Source organism: Fusarium coffeatum (genome assembly GCF_003316985.1).
Source record: "Fusarium coffeatum strain FIESC_28 chromosome Unknown BRIP53273_contig_108, whole genome shotgun sequence".
NCBI classification, from domain to species: domain Eukaryota; kingdom Fungi; phylum Ascomycota; class Sordariomycetes; order Hypocreales; family Nectriaceae; genus Fusarium; species Fusarium coffeatum.
Genome location: NW_022157901.1, coordinates 67,656 through 88,381, shown reverse-complemented (window position 1 = coordinate 88,381; position 20,726 = coordinate 67,656). Strand labels below are relative to the sequence as shown.

The following is a 20,726-nucleotide window of genomic DNA, read 5'->3' as shown; positions in this document are numbered from 1 at the left end:
CTGTCTTGCCTGGAACTCAGACAGCAAATGCTTGTCGAATTGAAGATAAACATGAGTCGAGGCCACTCGAGCCCTTGCAACGTTTTGACATTTCACGGAGTATAACCCTGTCGAGTCACGTCCCGTGCGAGTGGACAGACTCGGAGAGTTTTCTTTTTTTTTCTTGTTCCCTTCTCCTTTATCCGTACTAACTTGATCAATCCTAGCCAGGAACACAGTCGCGTCCATCAGAGGCTATCCTGAAGCGTGGCGTTTGGGACTATTGAAGAGCTATTAATGGCAAACTGAGCGACATGTGAACTTGTTAAGTGGGAAAGAGTAAGAAAAAGGCAGTCAAGTGCCCGATTCAAGTCTTGGCATGAAAATTTACACATCCATCTAGAACGTGGAAGGACTCGGCAAAGCAATGTCTTGCTATCGTATTACAGTGTTGTAGTATGGAGGACGGAGGGGCTAAACTAATTAGCAGAGTGCTCCAGGCTGGCAGACACGGGCCAAGTCAGGGTCGATTGTGTGATGTGATTCTCGTCAAGATCCATTGCTAGTTTGTGCAGATACCGTCGTTAGATCAGGTTGCCACACGGTTATAACGGTGGACTATAGTTGATGGCGGTTGACTCAGTTGAAGGATGGTGATGCCGAGCTGAAGAGTAAGAGAGTGAGACTGAAGTGAGCGAGCTGTGGAGAAATACCTTGTCATGTCTGTCAGCTTTCTTACAACCTTGCGTATCGCCAAATTGTCAATCATAGGGACAGCTGAGATTAGAGTCGCATTGCTCCTCTTGTGTATGGCATGTTCATGCTATGTTTTCTGTTCCGAGTAGTATTGGTGGGGAGAGGGGGCTCTTTCCTGTTGCTCAGGGGCTGATCCAGACTATAGCACCAAAAATGCGGCGCTTAGGTTGGATGGAGATTAATATGGAAAATGCATTATTGTCGTAAAAAAGCTTGTCATGTATTAAAGTGAAGAATTATGGATTCTATCTGGAGTCTACCTGCCTAAGTCTAGAGTGCCCGGTGTGGCGTGGGCCATCCATCCGATTTGGGACGACACCTTCCTTCCTGTACATTATTACTACAGCAGTCTGACACCTGCACTTGACGTCCTTGACATTTGCTCCTTCCTTCTCTTTAGTTGATGTACAGCAGCTCTTGCTCTGTTCTGCTTTGCATTGTCCATTCTCTATCTTAATCAAACTGCACATTCTTTTATACACTCACTCGTTTTATCATTGCATTCATTATCGACAATCATCTACAGAGTACATGCAGTGGACGATGTCTCGAGGTCTCTGGCTATAACCGACCTGCTCTAATTGTCTCTGCCGCTTTTAATCTCTTAATCACTATTACTTGTCTTAGTGGCAAGACATGGCAGCACCATGGAACAGCATGGGTATCTATTCATCTGATGCCGATCATGACAAGATCGTCGTTGGGCCATACGATGATTCGAGGTATACGGCATCTTCATCTGGCTTCAGTTATGTTCGACAGCCTTCAACACAACCTTCAGACTCTACCTCTCGTTTGATTTCCCACCCTCTTCTCTCGCCGCCTGCTGCGAGGGTATCGCCTGGCCCTTCCAGCCCACGCAGTCCAACAAGTCCTCGAAGCTTTCAGTCTCTCAACAGTCCTTCTAGTCCTGGATTTCCACTCAGTCCTTTCTACCCTCCATCGCAAAGTAGCCAGTACCTTAACTCTCCCGTCAGCGATGGATTCAACCAGAACCATGTGTCGGGTGCGACTGACCCGCGATTCTCGACAAAGCCCTCCTACGTGATGGATACGGTCCTTGAGACACCGTACTTCGACACTCCACCTCGCACTCCAGGTGATACCAGCTTTCGAAGTACCGATGTCCTGGAACCGACTGAGATCCCGCTCAACAATGGATGGAGGCCATGGTGGTTACGCCGAAGAGTTACCAGCACCTTCATTGGTACATCGATAATGTTGGCTGTAATTGGCGAGGTGGTAATGTGGTGGCTCACTCAGAATAATATCGATAGCAGACTCAAGGGTCTTTGGACTTTTGGGCCCGTTGTAGGTAAGTGATCGCCAATGTGTGACTACGATCTTCCGTTGTGTAAGTACTCACATGTATATCAAAGTTGTTTCTATCATGGCTATGCTATGGGCCCGAGTCGAAACTCAAGCATTGCTATATACACCTTGGATTGTTCTCGATGGAAAGCCGACGACTGTTGAAGAAACCCGCCGCAAACAAGGCCACCGGACTGTTCTACTCGATTATCCTAGCCTTGGCAGTTTCCAAGCACTCACGACAGCATTCCAAAACCGCCACCATCTAGTTGTCGCATCTATCGTTATCAAATTTCTCCTCCGTGCTCAGATCGTTCTCTCGACGGCTGTCTTTCATGCCGAGATCCATGTCGATGGCAGTTCGCTACTCCGCGCTCGCTTGGGTATCCTCCACGCTATGGCTGGCACCTTTCTCATCATCTCTGGTGCTCTACTTCCAATGTTGTATCATGCTCCCTCGGCCCGGGGAATAGCACCACGAGATCCCACCTCACCGGCTGGAACTGCGACACTTCTAACAAGCAGCCATCAATTTCTCACCCGCCTATCAGGTACGGGACACGCCGACATGGAGACTGTTGGCGCCAGGCTTGCAAGTTCATGGTACACAACAGAACTCACGCAGCCGGGACGCCGACCGGAAGAAATGTTTCAGTTGAGGCAACATGGTGGAGGCAGCGGTCCTCTCAGTATGAACCCTCCCAATGTGTCACCAGAGGCAACTGCCACGTACCAACCATGGACCCAGAGCACTCGTACCAAGATCATGGGTATTGCTGTGTCTGTCATGTTAATTGCTGGAATTTGCGTGCTGTTTGGTCTAAAGGGTGATGGCGATGGCCTAGAAGTTGATGACGGTCTTTTTATCGTCTGGACATGCGTACCTGCCATCATCTTCGTTGCTGTCGCTGTATTCTGGACTCGAATCGATATCGATAATCGACGTCTAGCACCGTTTTTGAAACTCACAACTGTCAAGCATCGTTTTCAGGAGTCTCTGGGATTGTCCTACATGAACGAGTTTGGCCTTCATACGGCTGGCAAGGCCATGAAGAACCAGGATTGGGCAGTCTTCCTTGCAAAATGTACAGCGATGCTCGGTTGGTTAATGCCAATTTTTACTGCAGGACTGTTTGCTGTTTCTCAGGTTGCACAAACGGCAAACCTTGAGCTTCGACCTGAGACAAAGTTTGCCTCTACAAGCAAGTCGTTGAGTACCGCCATTGACAGCGACATCATTGACCAGGTCCTTTTACAAGAGATCCCCAAGTACCCGAGATGGACTTGGGAAGACGTGGCCCTTCCAGAGGTTTCCCTAGTGGACCATCCCAGCGAGTGGCCACTTCCAAACACCGAACTTGTGGCTAAGATCTCTGGCCTCAAGGGTAAACTCAAATGCGAGACCGTATCTCTGGAAGGGGGCGAGGGCGCAGACTGGCAATGCGTTCCTTTTGGTGGAACGAAGAAGAAACCTATATGCGGCGCAGACCAATCTCGCACTGCACTCGTCGCTTCCTCATGCCCACAGCTTTCTTCTTCGTACTTGATCAACTATGTTTGGGGAAGCTGTGCTAGTGATGGCTTCATATCCGTAATGATGTGCAACGAATCACTTGTTGAGGTTGATGTTCAAACGACATTCCGCACTGAGGATTTGTATATCAATACGAACGAGATTCCTATCACGAACGCATCAAGCGAGCAGCCGTCAGATGTCAAAGCAGATACCACAAGCGTTTATGCGGCACTTGATGACATTGGCGCCGATGACAAAAAGTTTAATGGACTGGACGGCTTCTTTCGTACTTTGGTCCTTTCAAGGCTGTCAACTACTTTGGAGCGCATAGTGATGCCCGAGAGACAAAATTCCGTTTCTCAGGCAATCCGTCAAATGCATGGGATACTCGCTGCGCAAGCTATTAACAGTGAGTTGATACGGCGCCCCCTGGCTAAAAAGCTGCGTGTTCGTGATGATTCTCAACCAATCATCCCGGCACATGTCGACTATGTTATCCCACGTTTGACGCAAGGCAGTATGCAAACATTTGTTCTCATTGGCTTACTTGCATTCACGCTTTTGTTCGGCCTATTATCCCTTCGCACGGCATCTCGTGGTACACTCCCAAAGAGTCCCGGAAGCATCGCCGCACAAGCAAGTCTTCTTGCGGACTCGTCCTTGTGGTGGCGCCTCCCAGACGGTGCGGAATGGATGGAAGACGATGACCTGGCCCGATGCCTACGCCGAAAAACCTTCCACCTTGGATGGAGTAGAGGGCCCTCAGGTAACCAAAGTTATGGTATCTACATCGTGCAAGATGAAGGAAAAGCCGCGCGACCAGCCGGCGTATCGCAGACGACTACCGACAACAGCGGAGAAGTAGGGGACGTCCGATATATCAGCATGGCGCCTGGCCTCTACTCATACGGGGATATCAAATCATATTAAAAGGAGAAAACAAACTCTTGTACTGTCTTATATTGCATTATATTGTCGCATTTTGGTTGGCATGGCGTTGGAAAGAAAGCGATTTGATCTATTTGATACTATGGACTTGCTATATATATCCAGGGAACCTATCAGAGGTGAATATTACTGTGTACTTGTCATTGAATAATGTTTCAGATACAATCTCAAACATGTCTTTTTATTTCTTCTATCATCATGGCCAAGAAACAAGGCTTATGGAATAAAACAAGTTAGAAATGTGGAGACTATGAAGACTACGTGATTACCAACGAACTAAGCCAACCAACTTATCTACTAAGTTTAGAGCCATACTACCCAGTAAGTTTCAACTTAAGTTTGATGAGCCTTTAAGCTGTATCGATCTCATGCAAGTGAACCACTCGGCTTGTTCAAACCTCGGCATATTTCATAGTTACAAACTGTCACCTGGGGGCCGACCTTCTCATTCCTTTCTCTTATAAACCTGCTTCTACCCAACCCCGCCGGGGAAGAAAGAAACAGTGATCAGCACTACACCAATATCAACAGCAATGGCGTTCACAATGCACTCCCATTCGGGCGAGTTCTGCCCTGGCCATGCCAAAGACCAACTCGAGGAGATTGTAAAACATGCAATTTCCGTTGGCTACAAAACCATTGGTTTCACAGAGCACATGCCTAGGTATGACCTACGAGATCTGTATCCTGAAGAGGTATCTTTCAATTATTCAATTGATCTTTGATGGCAGAAATCTCATATCTTCTTAGCTCGATGACCCTCAAGCTGCCCTGGAGGCCCTCCCACCACGTCATGAGTGTTATCTTGTTGAGGCACAGCGTCTACAGCGCGACTACGCCTCACAGATTCACATCCTCATCGGATTCGAAGCCGAATTCATCCGTTCTAGCTGCGCAATGCATGTCCGCAAGCTAGCAGAGCATCCCATCATTGACTACTTCATCGGCTCAGTGCACTACGTTCACCACACGCCGATTGACTATTCGAAGGAGATGTTCCTCACTGCCCAAAGCCAAAGCACGCGGCGAACAGAAGAGTCCCTCTATGAAGATTACTACGATTTGCAGTATGAGATGCTCACTGAGCTTAAGCCGCGTGTAGTGGGACATTTCGATCTCATCAGACTGATGAGTGAGGATCCTGACAGGGATGTCAGGCAGTGGAAGGGTGTTTGGGAGCGCGTGTTGCGAAATCTAGCGCTTGCGAAGGAGCAGGATGGTTGGCTTGAGGTGAACAGTGCTGCACTTCGAAAAGGCCTTGCAGAGCCCTATCCTTGCAGGATTATTGCCGAGGTGCGTCAAACCCATATCTTAGCACAAACGTATTCTAACTTGTCATAGGAATGGATCAAGATGGGCGGCAAGTTCACTTTCTCAGACGACAGTCATGGTATTGCTCAAGTGGCTACAAACTACGCTCGCACAGTCACTTATCTCGAAAGTCTGGGCATCAAGGAGGTGTGGACTCTCAAGAGGTCGACTCATCCCGGCATTGAGGGCTCGCAGAGAGCAACTGTCGAGGAAGTAAGCGTGCCGTTGAGTGAGTTCCGCAAGAACTTCTCATAGGGGACGAATGCTACGACAATAGTTTCAGGTTTATAGACGGCCATAAAGTCATAGATTAAACAAAGCTAGAACTATAGAGCGACGGTAGAGCTCGAATTTGGAAAGAAAAAGGGTATCGTGGGGAAGACTACATATCCAGCGATGGATAAGGCTGCGAAAGCATTGAGTTCTATACAGGAAGAAGGAAACTTGACAATAATGTGTGGGTATCGACTGTTGTATTTTACCTTCCAAAACAGTGCTGTGACATATAAGATAACCAGCTCTCTGTATTCTGGAAAACAAAAACAAAGAAAAAAGAAATTCAGCGTCATGTCTAGTGTTGAGGTGTTTCGGGAATTTCCTCGATAGAGTGAGGGATGTCGGACTCTTGCTTGACCCCTAGCTCTGCAGTCTCAGTGGATGCGCCTTGTGCTGACTGTCCTGGGCGAGGCGCAAAGGGGATTCCAGAAGAAGTGTACTGGAAGAGATTGTTCTTCTTGACGGGACTAGGTGTCGCAGCAGGTGTTTGTGTAGAAGGAGTTGGTACGTTAGGTGGAAGCCATTTCAATGGTTCGCTCTGCACAATGGGCTTGGGCGCAGGGCCTTGGGGCTCATAAGGGATAAAGACATCGTCTGAGTCCGCGCTAGGATGGACAGAAACTGAGGGAATAGAAGGCGAGCTTAGCGGAGGAGACGCTACCTGAGACACATGCGCGACAGACTGAAAAGGAGCTTGTTCTTGTGAAGGAGATGCAACGCTGCTCGAGGGGGTAGCCGCGGGTGGTGTAGAGTCAGTTGGTAGAGATTGTGTAGGAGAGATGTTATGAGCCTCAGGAGAGACGACGACCGTGTCTGGATCATCAGACTTGGTTTCCGATGGGTGCTGGGCAGTAGAGGATGCCTCAATAGGCTTGGCTGGGTCAGTAGCAGTGGCATTGGCTTTAGCCTTTTCAGCCTCAAGGCGAGCACGTTCTTTAGCTTCCTTTTGGGTCTTGGTGATCAAGTTGATACGGATCTTCCTCATACCCGAAGTGATGCTGTCGATGCCATCGCCAGCTGCGCCATCCTTCGGGGCTTGATCCGGCGACTTGGCTTTCTGAGCTGCCGCAGAAGGTCGTGAGGGACCAGCTGTCGTGGTAGCTTTTTTGGTAGCTCGAGGTGCTTTGGGTGCAGGTTCTTTACGAGAAGCTGTGGAAGTCCGCGTCTTCTTGACTGGCAAGGTACCGCCTGGGGCCTCCTTTGTGGTGATAGGCGAGTTGGGAACCGTTTGGGCATGTTCAGCAGCCTCAGGCAGGGCTGACTCAGGGCTGGAAGGTAGCCGGGAGGTGAGGGGGATAGGGATCTCACTAAGACGCCTACTAGACCTCCTCACTCCTGGCTCATCACTGTTGGTTCGTGAGGGAACGCCGCGAGCCACCGCCTTGGGAGAAATTAGCCTTGATCCGTTGGGTGATAGTATGCGACTTACCTTTTCGGAAGCGACAGTAGTGGCGCCCATCGTCCTTCTGCGACCTTTGGACGCCTTGTCGGCGGTTGGCTCAGGGGCCGGTGCTGGCTTAGCTCGCCTCTCGCGCAGAGACATACGGGATGTTGGACGAGAAGCTGGGGCAGGTTCAGGCGGAGGGTTGGGATCGACACCCATCAATATAGACTGTCGATCGCGTCTGGCCCGGCTTGCTTCTGCATTCAGTTCCTCGGGTTTGCAGCTACCAGTTTGCCGTGTAGAGGGAATGAGAAGTTTGCTCAACTCATGAGTCGCAACCGCCCAGGGGACTTCTGGTGGTGGCGGCGAAGGAGGCCTGGGCATGGCCGAGCCCAGCTTCGACAGACTACGCTGCATCTTCATAGGGTCAGAGGACTTAGCAGTTGACGCCTGTGTCGGAGCAAAGTAGGATGGAAGCGTAACATATTGCGGGTATTTTGAGGCGGCAGCATTTGGATCGCCCATGAGAACTTCAAGCTCTTCCAAATTCGAGGTCGACCACCATGACGGGTCGTAAGCATGTATAGAATCCAATGATGGCTTCTGCTCTGGTGTCTCAACCTTCTCTGCCATCTCGACGCCTAAGCGGCTGGAGTTGCCCGACGAGTGTTCGCTTGTCTGGTCGCCAGCTAGTCCACTGAGATGGCTCATGATGCCAGAACAAAGAGCTCGATCACTATAGCCACCTTCCAACACGCTGATGACCCGGCCGTCGACATGAAGACCTTCTTCAGCTGCTAGTTTGACAACATCTTGAGCAATGCGGGCGTAGAATTCCGTCGGCACGTTGACCTTGTGGCGTTGCATGCCCTCACCCTCCCACTCACTGGCGTCGAAACCAGCAGACAAGAAGATTGCAGCCTTTGGTGGCATCTTCGAATCCCTCAACCGTTCCGCCTGCTTCCTGAGATAGTTCCTCACCTTGTCCAGCAGAACGGTATATCTTGTCTCATAGAGTTTCCAAAACTCCTCTTCTGACTTCCACGGTTCGAGATGGACGTTCCAGACCGTTTGTCCGTGCGCATTGTCGATGCAGATACTGGCGCTCCTAACCTTTTCTTCATCGCCCATTTCACACGGGTAGGAGTTGATGTCGTGTAAGCTGAAGTAACCGATCGACGATTTCTTCCAAGCCGCTGCATTCTTGGCGGCGTTATTTCCTCGAGAATTGTGCTGCCAAGTGATAGCCTGAGATCCGTCGCCGTGATGAAGGTCAAAATCGATAATGGCAGCATGGGTAAGGTCGTGCTCCAGAGCTGCGTGCATGATACCAACATGAACATTATTGATCCAACAAAATCCAGAAGGATAAGAATCGGAACAATGATGACCTGGGGGTCGTACGCCCACGAATGCACGGCGCGGACCCGAACCAAAAACAGTATCAATGGCTTCACAAACAGCTCCCAAGGCACCTTCCATGGCGTTCAGAGACTCTGAGCAGAGGTACAAGTCTCCCTCGTGGAGTTTATCAGGAGGCTTATCGGATCCCCGGTTTAGTTCTGGTCTTTGGAGCTCCTTTCCTCCCATCGCAAGCTTCGATTCGGCCGCTTCACACATCATCTTGAGTTCCTCCATCCATTTTGTTCCATGCACGTTGGTCACGACTGGCGAAAGAAGCGAAAGACTGCGTTCTGTCTTGTGTATCCGGAAAGGGATTCCTTGAAGATGTTCTGCTTCCCTTCCTGGGTGAAGTGGATATTCACCTTCGCAGTGTCTACCGCCCAGGCGCACATAGGCTGCAGAAATACCTAGCACCGCAGCTCTTATTCGTTCCGGTCTTTCAACAATCATACTAAGAGCAGCACGGGAAGCCCGAGGTCGAGAAAAACGGTGACCATAGACAGCATCGTTCAAGACGACAACCATTTGGGTTGAGCGGGTAGCGATAGAACCATGATGCACTCGCAGCTCAGAATTCAGGTTGCTGTGAGCAATGGAACGGGCGGTTGGTCGGATCTTTTCTTTATATGGCGACTTGGCTTGAGTCGGTGACATGAGATGCGCCACGCTAGAGCGTCTCGAAGTTGAACCGGGCCCCATTCCATTAGATGAACGCATCGAGTTCATAGAGGCTTTCCGTAGGAGGGTAGGCGTGCTCAAAGAAGGTTCCTGGGAGGAGCTACGTGATGGCGCTCGAGAATTCGGTGCCGGTGACTGTGAAGTACGACGGCCCGAGGGACGGAAGGGTGAAGCTGGTTCGGAGACAAGGCGGGACGGAGCTCGGCCGGGTGAAGTGGAGATGCTGAGCTGGTTCAACGACTGTGACAACTCATCATGGTCGGGTTGTCTGAGACTCCGCGTGGAAGACTGCCGCCGAAGCGACAGCGAAGGGCGGGATGACGATGCCATGAGGCCGAGTATCTGATTGGTATCGTAGAGTAGTCAGACCCAGAAGGAATATCGGTAACCTCGAAACAAGACAAGACAAGCCCAGACCAACAGCAGCGCTGTAGTAGTGGCGGGGTATTGACCGGTAGTCCACTTGACTTGACTGAGACGCAAAGAGCCAAGTCGCAGCCAAATGGCCTAACTCAATCTCTAATCGCCTTTGGAATAGCTCCGTCTCTGATTCCGTTGCTGCTTTGACTTTATCTTTTTTCTGTCAATGATCGAGATGTCGGTGACGTCTTGCCCCTGTTTGGGTAGCCTAGAGATTAGATTGGGCGCGTCTGGAGAAACGCGTTGGGTCACGTGTTTGCAGTTATGACGCTTTTTTGTGTTTTGAGGATTGCCTGATTAGGATCGCTCAAGTAAATAACATAAGTCGACTCTAAGTTGAAATTTTGAAGAGTCAGAAGTTTTTTTATAATTAATCTCCTATTCGCAGAAATGATCTTTAAACTTTGTTGGCCGTATGAAGAATGGTTCTCCCCTTTATTATTCGCTTACAATATCGAGGACATTGCAGATACAATACACCTGAATATCCTAACCATACAGCGTACTATGTACATACACGATGCCCTAGTCTAGCTGCCGGTTCCCGTCGGGAGGGCACCGTGGAATTTATTATCTTGTTGACGATAGATTAACTGGAGATCTGGATCAAACAAACCTTGCTATTAATATACTTAATGACCTGCCAAATCATTACCACCCTTGTCTTTTCAATATTGAGTCATGAATACGAAGAGAGACAAACTCATAAACTACATATGCATTCATTGGATGATTTGTGCAGTCTAGAATCAGAGCTGAAAACAATCACCGTGCACCATGTTGGTAACTATCGCCAAAGATAGTAGCAACCTTGGCAAAGCAATCAACGAAACGTTGGACTCTCGCTCACCGCTAGCGAGAACTGATTCTTTCCACTTTTGCTTGTGCCTTTCATTTCTTCTTCAATCATGGTCCCTGGCTCATGATCGTGACGGCCCTCGTCAACTGGAACTGGCTCTTTACCCCTCGCATTTGCCCTGTTCTGTTTTGAGGTCCCCTGATATTTCATCCCATTCCCACTAAGGAATGGCTAAACTTTACGCCCCATGCAACCGAGACACCCTTGATCCACTGTGGGCAGTCCTTGTCTCTGTCGCTAGGCTGATTGATGGACCTGACATGACTTCGTTTCCGCGAAGTCGGGCGTTTGAAGGATGCGGGACTCATGGTAACAATAGACGGCTGATGCGGGTGAAGCCACCGCTTTTCGTCATGTCTTAACCGAGTATTTCGGGACATGTCTGAGATGGAAGAAAGCCGTCTCATTGCCGTACCGTAATTTAATTTACTGTATCAGTGGCGTAGAACGCAAGAAGCTTTCTCTGACGGCACTTTTCTGTATCTGCATTGGTTGCTGGTACAGAGCCTAAGAGCCAAAGCACTCGACTCGTCTAGTTAGCGGATGAGCCTAAACAAACTTTCTTACCTTGCATCACAGACAGGGCTGAGTGATTCACGAGGTCTTGTAGTCTTGTACATCCATACCAGCTCAGAGCCGGTGGAATTTCTTTGCTGGGGCCATGGTATGCGTTGGCACGAAAGTGATCCTTTGACCTTTTGTCCGCCGAAGCAAGGCAAGGCAAGGCTGATCTTCTCTGCAATTGATGAGCGATATTCAAACTAGAGATGCCGTCGTTCAAAGTGCAATCTCCTCATCGGCAGGGGCAGTCTTTGATCTGTCCAACAATAACCTCCAGAAAACGCCAAAGATGCTGTGCAATGCGCCCCCATGGCCCCTTACACATATCGGGCACAACACTAGACAATCTAAACCCTTGATTTGCCAAGACACGAGTTTGTTACAGTACTGTACTACTGAATTTACATACATACGTCTGCCCAGACAATGCAAGCGGAAAACGGCAAAACTCATTTCTTCAATGGTCCATCACTCGCACTTTGAGTCTTCTTGGCTGGGGTCTTTCGCCGGGGCCACCTGAAGTCTTTGCAGAGCCTTGTTCAGCTTTGCACCTTAGCTTAGAGAGACAGGACAGTAACCTTTTCGTCCCACAACCATCGCCTCCCACTAGTCTAGTGCAGGGCACCCCTGCTTGGCACCTGGTCATATCGTGGACTCCCGTTGCAACTCTGTCTAAGAGACCAAGAGGCGTCTCCAACGTTACCACCAGATTTCTGCGTGCAATTCATGACTTTGTGCCTAGTTGCTTCTCAGCCGCACCATGTCGCATATGCCAATTGGTTCACTTGGCCCCAAGAGACCTGGGGTTCTGCCTCGTGGCTACTTGATGCCCGGAGCTAACTCGATAACCTGACCGCAAGCTTCCTAGCGTTATGTGTCTGTCTGTTTCTGCGTTTGTTCATTGCTCAATCAAGCGAAGTGATTGACCGACCCTGGAAGAGAAGCTCAGCTCAACTTAGGTCGGACTTCGTGAATAAATTCCCGACTGTCGGCCCTTCACCCCCCGGAGATTGTTTCTGGGGAATTTGGCTCTTCCGTTCACGTCCTTTGTCTGTATAAGTGATTGTCACTTCTTGTTTCGATTCAACCTTGACCTGACCTGACCTGACATAACTTCGTCCTAAGACATTCGAATTCCAACCACTCCACAAATTTTGAATATCCGATACTCACAATGAAGACCGCTGTTCTCTCTGTCCTAGCCAGCGGTGCCGCTGCTCAGGTCACCCTGGGCTCTTTGGGTGCGCTGGGCCTCGGCCCTGGACTCTTCCACAACGCTGCCATCAACCCCAGCGATCCTGAATACGCAACCTGCCAGGACGCTGTCTCACTCGTTCAGAAATGTGTTTCCTCTGCTGGTGGTTTGAACGCTGCCCCCACTGCTGATGCTGATGCTCTCGTCGCCTGCGCTTGCTGTGACGGCAGCGAGAACGCCGCTCCTCTGTACTCAGTCTGCTCCAGCTATCTCGAGGAAGAGGCCCCCGAGAACACCTCTCAATACCAAGGTGAGATTCCCCTATCAACAATTCTTTCCCGGGTTATTCTAATATCATATCCTCAGCTTATGGCACTCTGTACAGCGCGTGCAAAATCGGTGGCGCCAAATGCACTGGTGGCAGTGGTAGTGGTAGCGGCGGCAGTGCTTCAAGCCGTCCTACAGCAACGGTTGGCGACAGCGATGATGACCGCTCAACCATCACCACCCAGACTAGCCCTGCTCAACAGACATATGCTTCAGCCTGTGTAGATATGCTGGATATCTTCACCTCTTGCACAGCCCAGGACCGCGATTTCACAAAGCTGCCCTTCAAGGAGCAGGCCGAGTGCTACTGGTAAGTTCTCAAGATAATAGATGAATGACATTCGATACTGACTTGCTGCAAGCTGTCGAGGCTCCGGTAACGAACTCACCTGGACCGATGCCATGGACAAGCATGCCCAAACTTGCGCTGACTGGGCACGCACTGGCGAGCCCAAGACCGCCTACTCAGGTATGTTTCTTACTTTCAAACACTCGGTGCCAGAACTGACTCTACGACAGTCGCCAAGACCTTTGCAACCTTCTGCGAGCGCTTCTCCAATGTTTGCGAGTTTGCTGGGGCCAAGACTCAGGCATCCGATTCTGAGCCCACCGAGGCCACCGCAACTGAAAGCTCCAGCTCCCGCCAGACCGATGCTTCCAGTGATGACAGTGATAACAATGACAACAACGATAACGACGATGCCAGCAACAGGGACGGTCCTCCCACTGTTACTGTTACTGCTCCTGCTCAGTCCAGTCAGACCGATGCCGGCAGTGATGCCACTTCTGCTCACGCTGGCGTTGGTGCCATCTTGGCTGCATTTGCTGCTCTCGCCATTGCTCTATAGATGTAGCAATGCAACAATTGAATTGAAGAGCGATGGATTTAATCAATGTATTCGTTTCGAGACGTGTTGGTTCTAACGACTTATCCGGAATGTTGAATGAGACACCGCGGGGTAATAGAGGGACGATGCGCAGTCTTCTCAATATCCTTATTGGCACGTGCGTGAGCGACCACATGCAGTATATAGATTTCCGTATTTTTGTTATTCATAATCACCCATTTTCAACAAACGCCTTTCTTTTCTTTTCATGGGTAGTGCACCCAGTCTATTCCGACTGTAGATCTATACCAACACCCTTCAATGCCCCAACTGCCCATTCTGGATATTCTGCCTTGTCGGCATATAGCCAGGCAAAGAACTGCCGCACAAATGCAGGAAAGCGGTCCTCAAGGATCGCTTCTCGTATTTGGCGCATGAGATCTAGTTGGTAGAAGACATTGTGGATCGTCAGCAAGTGCGCTGCCACCGTCTCCTTGGAAGCGTTGTGATGAACAAATGCCCGGGTGACGCCCATTCCCCCTTCAGCAGCTGGCTTACAGACCATGCACTTGCAGCCTTCTTCGACAGGTCCGAAATCAGTAGCGTACTTCTTGTTGCGCATGTTCAGGACACCATGCTTGGTGACTGCGTTTCCAAATCGAGCAGTTCGTGTTGGCCACACACAGTCGAACATGTCGGCACCCAGCGCAACACTCACAACCAAATCTTCAGGGTAGCCGATACCCATAACGTATCGTGGCTTCAAGTCAGGAAGCATTTCTGTGCAGGTCGCAACAACTCTGCAATAGTCTGCTTTTGCTTCACCTCCACTCAGTCCGCCAATTGCGATACCAGGTGTATCACGAGCCAGCATTTCACGACAGCACTCTCGACGCATCTCGAGATCTAGGCCACCCTGGATAATGCAGAAGAGATTTTGTGTCTCAGGCTTCTTATGAGCTGCTATGCATCGATCCAGCCATCGTACACTGCGCTCCATAGCCTCGCGCATCCGAGCTTTATCAGGTGAAGTTGTAACTAGGACGTCGTCAAGTTGCATCATGATATCACTCCCGATACTGTTTTGTAATGACATAGAGTGTTCCGGAGTTAGCAGCATAGGCGTGCCATCATGAGGACTCAAGAACTCGACACCCTTCTCAGTGATAGTTGCAAGCTTGAGCAGACTGACCATTTGAAACCTGCAACAAGTGTTAGTTTCATTTACTCATCCACAGGCGCCGGAACGACATACCCGCCGCTGTCAGTCAAAATGTTACGGTTCCATCCTTGAAGTTTGTGTGCTCCACCTATAGCATCCAAGACTTCCTGTCCGGGTTTCAAACCGAGATGGTAGGTGTTGTTTAGGCATAGCATACAGCCAGTCTCTTCGAGTTGCTCTGGGGTAATGCCTTTCAGAGACGCCTGGGTTGCAACAGGCATAAATATGGGAAGTTGAACAACTCCATGAGGAAGAGTGAGAATCGATGCTCGAGCTCTAGTTGTCTATCTTGGAAGATATGTATTAGCCTTGTGAACCTCGGCTCCAAGGTCAGTGGCTAAATGAAGCCATCGCCATGTTGTAAGACTCACGGAGCATTTCGCAACAAGCTCATGCGTCAAGGCGGGCGACTTGTAAATGTTTGGCGATGACGAAGCCATCCTCTTAATAGCTTGCATCTGCCTCTGTCCGGAATATTTAACTATCAAAGAATGAAAAGGGACAGTTAACCTTCCCTCTTAATCGTGTTAGTCGCCGACTGGGATTTTTTTTATAAAATGGAAGTTGCAGCCATGAACAGCGCAAGGGTTGGTGGGGCTTGCATATCGAAGAAGGGTGTTATGTCTTATCTGATTGGCCAATGAGGCCTTCCGGGATATCACCGGTAGATTCCGCTCAAGCTTGAGTTCAGCGAATTTTCGTCGACTTCAAGCTATACGCCCGAAGCCCATCACGACGACACCAGAACGGCAAGCCAATTGAGCTCGCCGAACGGTATCCGAGTCGAAATGGTGTCTAGTAGAGTCTCGCCCGGAGGGGCGCTGTTGAGATCATCTCGACTGTTCTCGCTTCCAAAGCCATTGCGCGAACCTCAGTCAACCAACTTGCATATCGGCGATCATAAATCTCCTACCATGACGAGACAATATCCACAGATCCAGACCGTTACATCTCCTCTCTCGTCGCGAGAGAAGGGTGATTGGGGATTCAAGCGACCTTTTCCTCTAAAGTCTACCTTGACAACCTCAACGCCATTGATTCGAGTCAAGCAAGTTGACTCTATTGAGAGCGTTACCGATTTCGCTTCTGCCGCCGACCACGCTCTTTCGCTCGAAAAGTTCCAGGAGATGCGAATTGCCATGTCTATTCCCAAGGGCAAGGATACAAACAGCCCATCTTTCACAACCGATACGTGGCACAAGTCTGTTTTCGAGGAGGATCTTGACTTTACTCAGCGTCGTAAAGGACGAAAAGACGATAAGCGATGGAAGTTCACGGGACCTTGGCTGGCCAGGATGACTGAGGGCGAATTCATGGCCTACCTCGACAAGAAGGTCCGACCACAGCGTGACGATTTTGCAAAGTTGCTCCGGGCAAAGCTCGCTGAGTCTATCAATGCTGAGAGAGCTAAGTCTGCCATGGAGCAGGGCAAGGAGGCACCACAAAAGATCACAAGTAGGGACATCAATCGTGAAGACTACATTGAGTATGTGCGCTCTTTACGAAACGACCGTGCTACACTATATGGCTTGGTTTCCAAGTTCCTCGATCTTGCTCCTCTGGGCCAGCCTGTTGGCATTATCCAGACATTCTTGGCCGGTGGAGAGAATGCCGCCGCTGAGAGTCCCTATGGCAAATCCGGACCACCGCCCAGCCACCCCTCCGCTGGTATCAGCTATCTGAGAACAAACTCATTTATGGAGAATCATCCTGTTTATGGGCCTCAGAAACAACGAGCTCCTACTCTTGCCCGAGTGGTGTACCCCAGATTAGGCCCTTCTGCTGCCAAGCTTGGTGTTGGTGGTTTCGTCGCCGACTCTCCTCCAGGAGACAACGAGTTCAACAACAGAAACCCTGCGCGCAACAGAATCTCAACAAACAAAAAGATGCTCACTGGTATTTCCCACCTTGATACCACAACCTTTGGTGGTGCCAAAGCATACGTCAGCCCTGAGACCGCTACCGTTGATCCCAGCGGAAAGGTCGTGGTTCAACTTCGGGAAGCAGGAACCGAGGCCCAGCTCATTGCGAGGGAAGCCAAGGGACGTGGCCATGTTTACAATTCAACAAAGCAAGTTAAGCAGGCCAAGAGTGCGCCAGCGGATCCTTGGCGAGCAGACCGTGTTGTTGATGAGCTTGTCGGGGGTGAGAATGCAGATGCTCCTGAGGGAAATGCTGTCAGCAGCTCTAGGAACTATGGCCTTGATGGAAGGCAATAAATGCCATCTTTGATCAAGGGCAGTCTCTGTATATCAGTGCCGATTTTTGTCTAATAAGATGGAATGACATGTACCAAACAATTGTACAAATAGAATTAAAGCAAATTATGAAACTGTTCAAAATTCACCTGAAGCTACTTCACAGCATGACGGAGGTTCCAAATCGATATAGTTATGATCTGTAAAGCAATGCAGCATAAGAGCCTATTGACTTATAAAATTTGCAAAAGACTCTGATACAAGATTGGTATTCGCTGTCTAGTGATAACAATGCTTGCTGTATATCTCGCGCCGGCTCGTAGGTCAGTCAGATACCTATTCGCTGAAGGTCGCCTTGAAAGGGCCATTCCAACCTGGCCAATGGCTGAGCTGTTAGATAAGATCTAAGCAATGGCCAAATTGAGCCCACTTTGATTCCCGTAGCAAAGCCGAAAACCGGGGCACGTGACCAGGGCTCCAAGGAAAGAACGACCCACTCCTTGCTCCCACCTTCTCGATTCTCAACACCAAAAATAATTCTCGATCTGTAGTGGAATTTCCAGCTGTGACTTCTTTCAACCTCTCGCCCAACGTCCTAACAGTCCAATACCGCCAAAATGGGTCGCGTTCGTACCAAGACCGTCAAGAAGTCCGCCAAGGTGTAAGTCTTATATCAAAAGAAAGCCTTTTTCTTCTAGATTCTAGAAAGAAGGGTTTGGAGTCGTTTCTAACGGAAATTCTAGCGTGATAGAGAGGTACTACCCTCGTCTCACATTAGACTTTGAGACCAACAAGCGTATCTGTGATGAGATCGCTATCATCGCCTCCAAGCGCCTCCGCAACAAGGTGCGAAATTCGAAATTCCGGCTCAAAACGAGCAAAAACCGAAGACATGGACTAATTGAGGCATCTTAGATTGCCGGCTACACCACCCACTTGATGAAGCGTATTCAGCGTGGTCCCGTCCGCGGTATCTCCTTCAAGCTTCAGGAGGAGGAGCGTGAGCGCAAGGATCAGTTCGTTCCTGAGGTCTCCGCTCTGGACTTCACCCAGAACTCCGAGAGTGGCCAGCTCGACGTCGATGGCGAGACCAAGGATCTCCTCAAGCACCTTGGCGTACGTCTCCCGGTATCAGCAAGCGTTGGACAAGATGCTAACAGTGTATGCAGTTCGAGTCTATCCCCGTCAACGTCATCCCCGTCACCCAGCAGCAGATTCCCGAGCGTGGTGGACGACGATACGGCGACCGCCCTCGCCGCGACTAAAAAAATGTTGTTTGGGATTATGGGTGTCTGGAATTTCAAGGGTTTCACTAGGCGTCTTAGGACAGTGAGTGCATAGGTCTCAAAGAAAGACTTTACAACCCCCCAAGGTGTCGCCGATTCTCTGGATATCTCCAGAGATGACGCTTGATCGCCAAGTTACTTCTCCTGTTTCTGTGAATGTGACCTTGCCCAAGGCCAGTTCGCATGACCGGGACTGAGCCGAGGGATTGAGGGACTGTCCTTCATATCCTTAACACCGAGCAGTGATGTCACGGTCGTGAAGGGGTATCTTTTTCTTATTATGCTGTTATGTGATACATGTGCCATCTAACGCCTATCCTATGCATACTGTCACTTGATTTCCTCTTGCTTCTATTCGTCATCCTTCAACTTCAGTTTTGTTTTGTAGCCTTCGACGAGTAAGTGTTCGGCATCGTAAACCTCGGACTTGCCGGGTGTTGTGGAGGGTGCTTTTGCATCCTTCTCCTTGAGCGTAATGTTCATCTTTTTGCTCTTGCTTTGAGATGCATCAGGTTCGCCTCGTTCGAGAGCCAGGGCCGCAGTATCACGGGCCGCTTGCCTTTGCTCTTCCAGCTTGAGTTGGCCCATCTCTCGGGTAGCCCTGTCAACATCCGTTTCTTTGGACTTGTCCTCGTCGAGCAGATCAATCTCGATATCAGGAATACCTGCACGTTCCCATGCAGCTGTCTCATTAAGCTGAACCTTGACGTAAAGGGCGCGGCGAGCGCATTGTTGAGAACACCATTTTTCAAGGTCCTCGCGCTTCATGATGTTGCCGTTGGAAGCGATCTTCCACTGACCGCCAGGCCCTGTGTTCCTGCGTGGTCGTGCACAGAGGGTATAACCACAAAGCTCATTCACATTGCGCTCGATGATGAGGTCGTCGTAATCGGAGGGCTGGAATAGGCGTACGTGAGCCTTGAAGTCGGCTATGTCGGACGAAGCAGGGTTCGAGGCATTGTAAGGAGATTCGCGAACAAGAGGGTATTCGGAGAGGATGACCAAGCTATCAAGGATTTCTGCTTCAAGGTCCTTGCGATGCTGGATGATCTTAGCATGCGCGATGGCGATCTCTTTAGGGTCGGCATCCCGCTCTTTCATGGACTTGGGCTTCTTGAGAATACCCTTTGGTGGTTGCTTAGAGCTTGAGGCCATGATGGGTGAGTGTTGCGATCTTGAAGATGGAAAGGATGTGTATCCGTACTGTAGCATTCAAATCCGAGAGCTCGGAAAGATCAGAAGAGCCCCGCCGCCACAGTTAGCTCTGTAGGTGCCACTACCCGGTAGAAGCCCTCTATCACCCATGGCAGAAAACCTCCATGAGATCTAAATTTACAACGTATGAAATAAACGCCCTGATATATTGGTCCAAGTTATAAAAAGTGACTGAACTGTTATATGTCTAATATAATCAAAGCCTAGTTTCTGATTCGAGTATGACTTAGACTGTGCGTGTTGACAATAAAGTGTATGTAAACTACTAAGGACATCAACGCTCACTATTAAGGTTCACTGCTTTTTCCTACAAGGAATGGACCCCAGAATCAGTAGTCTCGGGAGATTGGAAGGACCTAGGGGACCAATTGAAACAAAGAATCGTTCCATGATGCATTGTTGCACGGCATCAAGAACGGTCGTCTTTTCCTCTGGTTGCATCTATTGGACGCGAATGGTATAAGGCACTGGTTTCAAAGTTTCACAGTCTTGCTAGCATATGGTCTATGCCTTGGTATTACGCTTGGACGGATGTTTTAAATCAGTGTTTCTACAAGGCCCCCATGTTCTCATGCCAACCTAATGGATCCATCCAATGTCTGCCATCCGGACTGCTCGGCCATAGCGACTGACTACCACTACCTCATGACCCCACGAATTAGAGATAAAGCGCAATGCAATCCCTCGACTCGCAGTTGTTTTCCGACTTCATCATATGTCTTGCATCACTGTCATCCACATTTCTTGACGCCTTATCTTGTTAAAACATGACCGACTATCATCGGGGCTAGGCACCAACTTGGTTGGGAACTTCTCCAATGTTCAATGTTATTGTAGTACTAACTCTACTTCAGTACTGTTAGCTCCGAGGTACCGTTGTCCTCGCGCCTAACACTTTTAGCCGTGAGATAGACGGAGTGACGGGCTCATCCTTTACGACTCTGCTTGCTCATAGCGCTGACGTCGACAAACGCCCCAGCTCTACCTTAGGCTCTGGTCTATGCTCCGCTAAACACCACCGCCGCCTCCTTGCAACCTGCAACTCATCTCTCT

The 20,726-nt window shown here is 49.7% G+C and overlaps 8 protein-coding genes across 8 annotated transcripts; 5 read left to right on the top strand and 3 right to left on the bottom strand.

Annotated features, from left to right (window-relative positions):
• Positions 1 to 1,371: 1,371 nt before the first annotated feature.
• FIESC28_05010 (uncharacterized protein) lies at positions 1,372 to 4,492 on the top strand (the record flags this gene model as incomplete). The annotated part of the gene is made up of 2 exons (XM_031159157.1): positions 1,372 to 2,050; positions 2,115 to 4,492. 2 exons carry the CDS (start codon positions 1,372 to 1,374, stop codon positions 4,490 to 4,492), a joined length of 3,057 nt encoding a protein of 1,018 aa, XP_031016801.1.
• Positions 4,493 to 5,055: 563 nt separating this feature from the next.
• FIESC28_05009 (uncharacterized protein) lies at positions 5,056 to 6,076 on the top strand (the record flags this gene model as incomplete). The annotated part of the gene is made up of 3 exons (XM_031159156.1): positions 5,056 to 5,205; positions 5,261 to 5,803; positions 5,852 to 6,076. 3 exons carry the CDS (start codon positions 5,056 to 5,058, stop codon positions 6,074 to 6,076), a joined length of 918 nt encoding a protein of 305 aa, XP_031016800.1.
• Positions 6,077 to 6,392: 316 nt separating this feature from the next.
• Positions 6,393 to 9,893, bottom strand: FIESC28_05008 (uncharacterized protein; the record flags this gene model as incomplete). The annotated part of the gene is made up of 1 exon (XM_031159155.1): positions 6,393 to 9,893. One exon carries the CDS (start codon positions 9,891 to 9,893, stop codon positions 6,393 to 6,395), a length of 3,501 nt encoding a protein of 1,166 aa, XP_031016799.1.
• A 2,684-nt stretch (positions 9,894 to 12,577) lies between these two features.
• Positions 12,578 to 13,773, top strand: FIESC28_05007 (uncharacterized protein; the record flags this gene model as incomplete). Its single annotated transcript, XM_031159154.1, has 4 exons — positions 12,578 to 12,908; positions 12,965 to 13,235; positions 13,288 to 13,394; positions 13,445 to 13,773. The coding sequence occupies 4 exons, from the start codon at positions 12,578 to 12,580 to the stop codon at positions 13,771 to 13,773; spliced, it is 1,038 nt and encodes a 345-aa protein (XP_031016798.1).
• Positions 13,774 to 14,038: 265 nt separating this feature from the next.
• FIESC28_05006 (uncharacterized protein) lies at positions 14,039 to 15,195 on the bottom strand (the record flags this gene model as incomplete). The annotated part of the gene is made up of 2 exons (XM_031159153.1): positions 14,039 to 14,954; positions 15,008 to 15,195. The coding sequence occupies 2 exons, from the start codon at positions 15,193 to 15,195 to the stop codon at positions 14,039 to 14,041; spliced, it is 1,104 nt and encodes a 367-aa protein (XP_031016797.1).
• A 693-nt stretch (positions 15,196 to 15,888) lies between these two features.
• FIESC28_05005 (uncharacterized protein) lies at positions 15,889 to 17,193 on the top strand (the record flags this gene model as incomplete). Its single annotated transcript, XM_031159152.1, has 1 exon — positions 15,889 to 17,193. One exon carries the CDS (start codon positions 15,889 to 15,891, stop codon positions 17,191 to 17,193), a length of 1,305 nt encoding a protein of 434 aa, XP_031016796.1.
• A 596-nt stretch (positions 17,194 to 17,789) lies between these two features.
• On the top strand, positions 17,790 to 18,437 carry FIESC28_05004 (uncharacterized protein; the record flags this gene model as incomplete). Its single annotated transcript, XM_031159151.1, has 4 exons — positions 17,790 to 17,833; positions 17,916 to 18,018; positions 18,088 to 18,288; positions 18,342 to 18,437. 4 exons carry the CDS (start codon positions 17,790 to 17,792, stop codon positions 18,435 to 18,437), a joined length of 444 nt encoding a protein of 147 aa, XP_031016795.1.
• Positions 18,438 to 18,809: 372 nt separating this feature from the next.
• Positions 18,810 to 19,613, bottom strand: FIESC28_05003 (uncharacterized protein; the record flags this gene model as incomplete). Its single annotated transcript, XM_031159150.1, has 1 exon — positions 18,810 to 19,613. One exon carries the CDS (start codon positions 19,611 to 19,613, stop codon positions 18,810 to 18,812), a length of 804 nt encoding a protein of 267 aa, XP_031016794.1.
• Between the last annotated feature and the right edge of the window lie 1,113 nt (positions 19,614 to 20,726).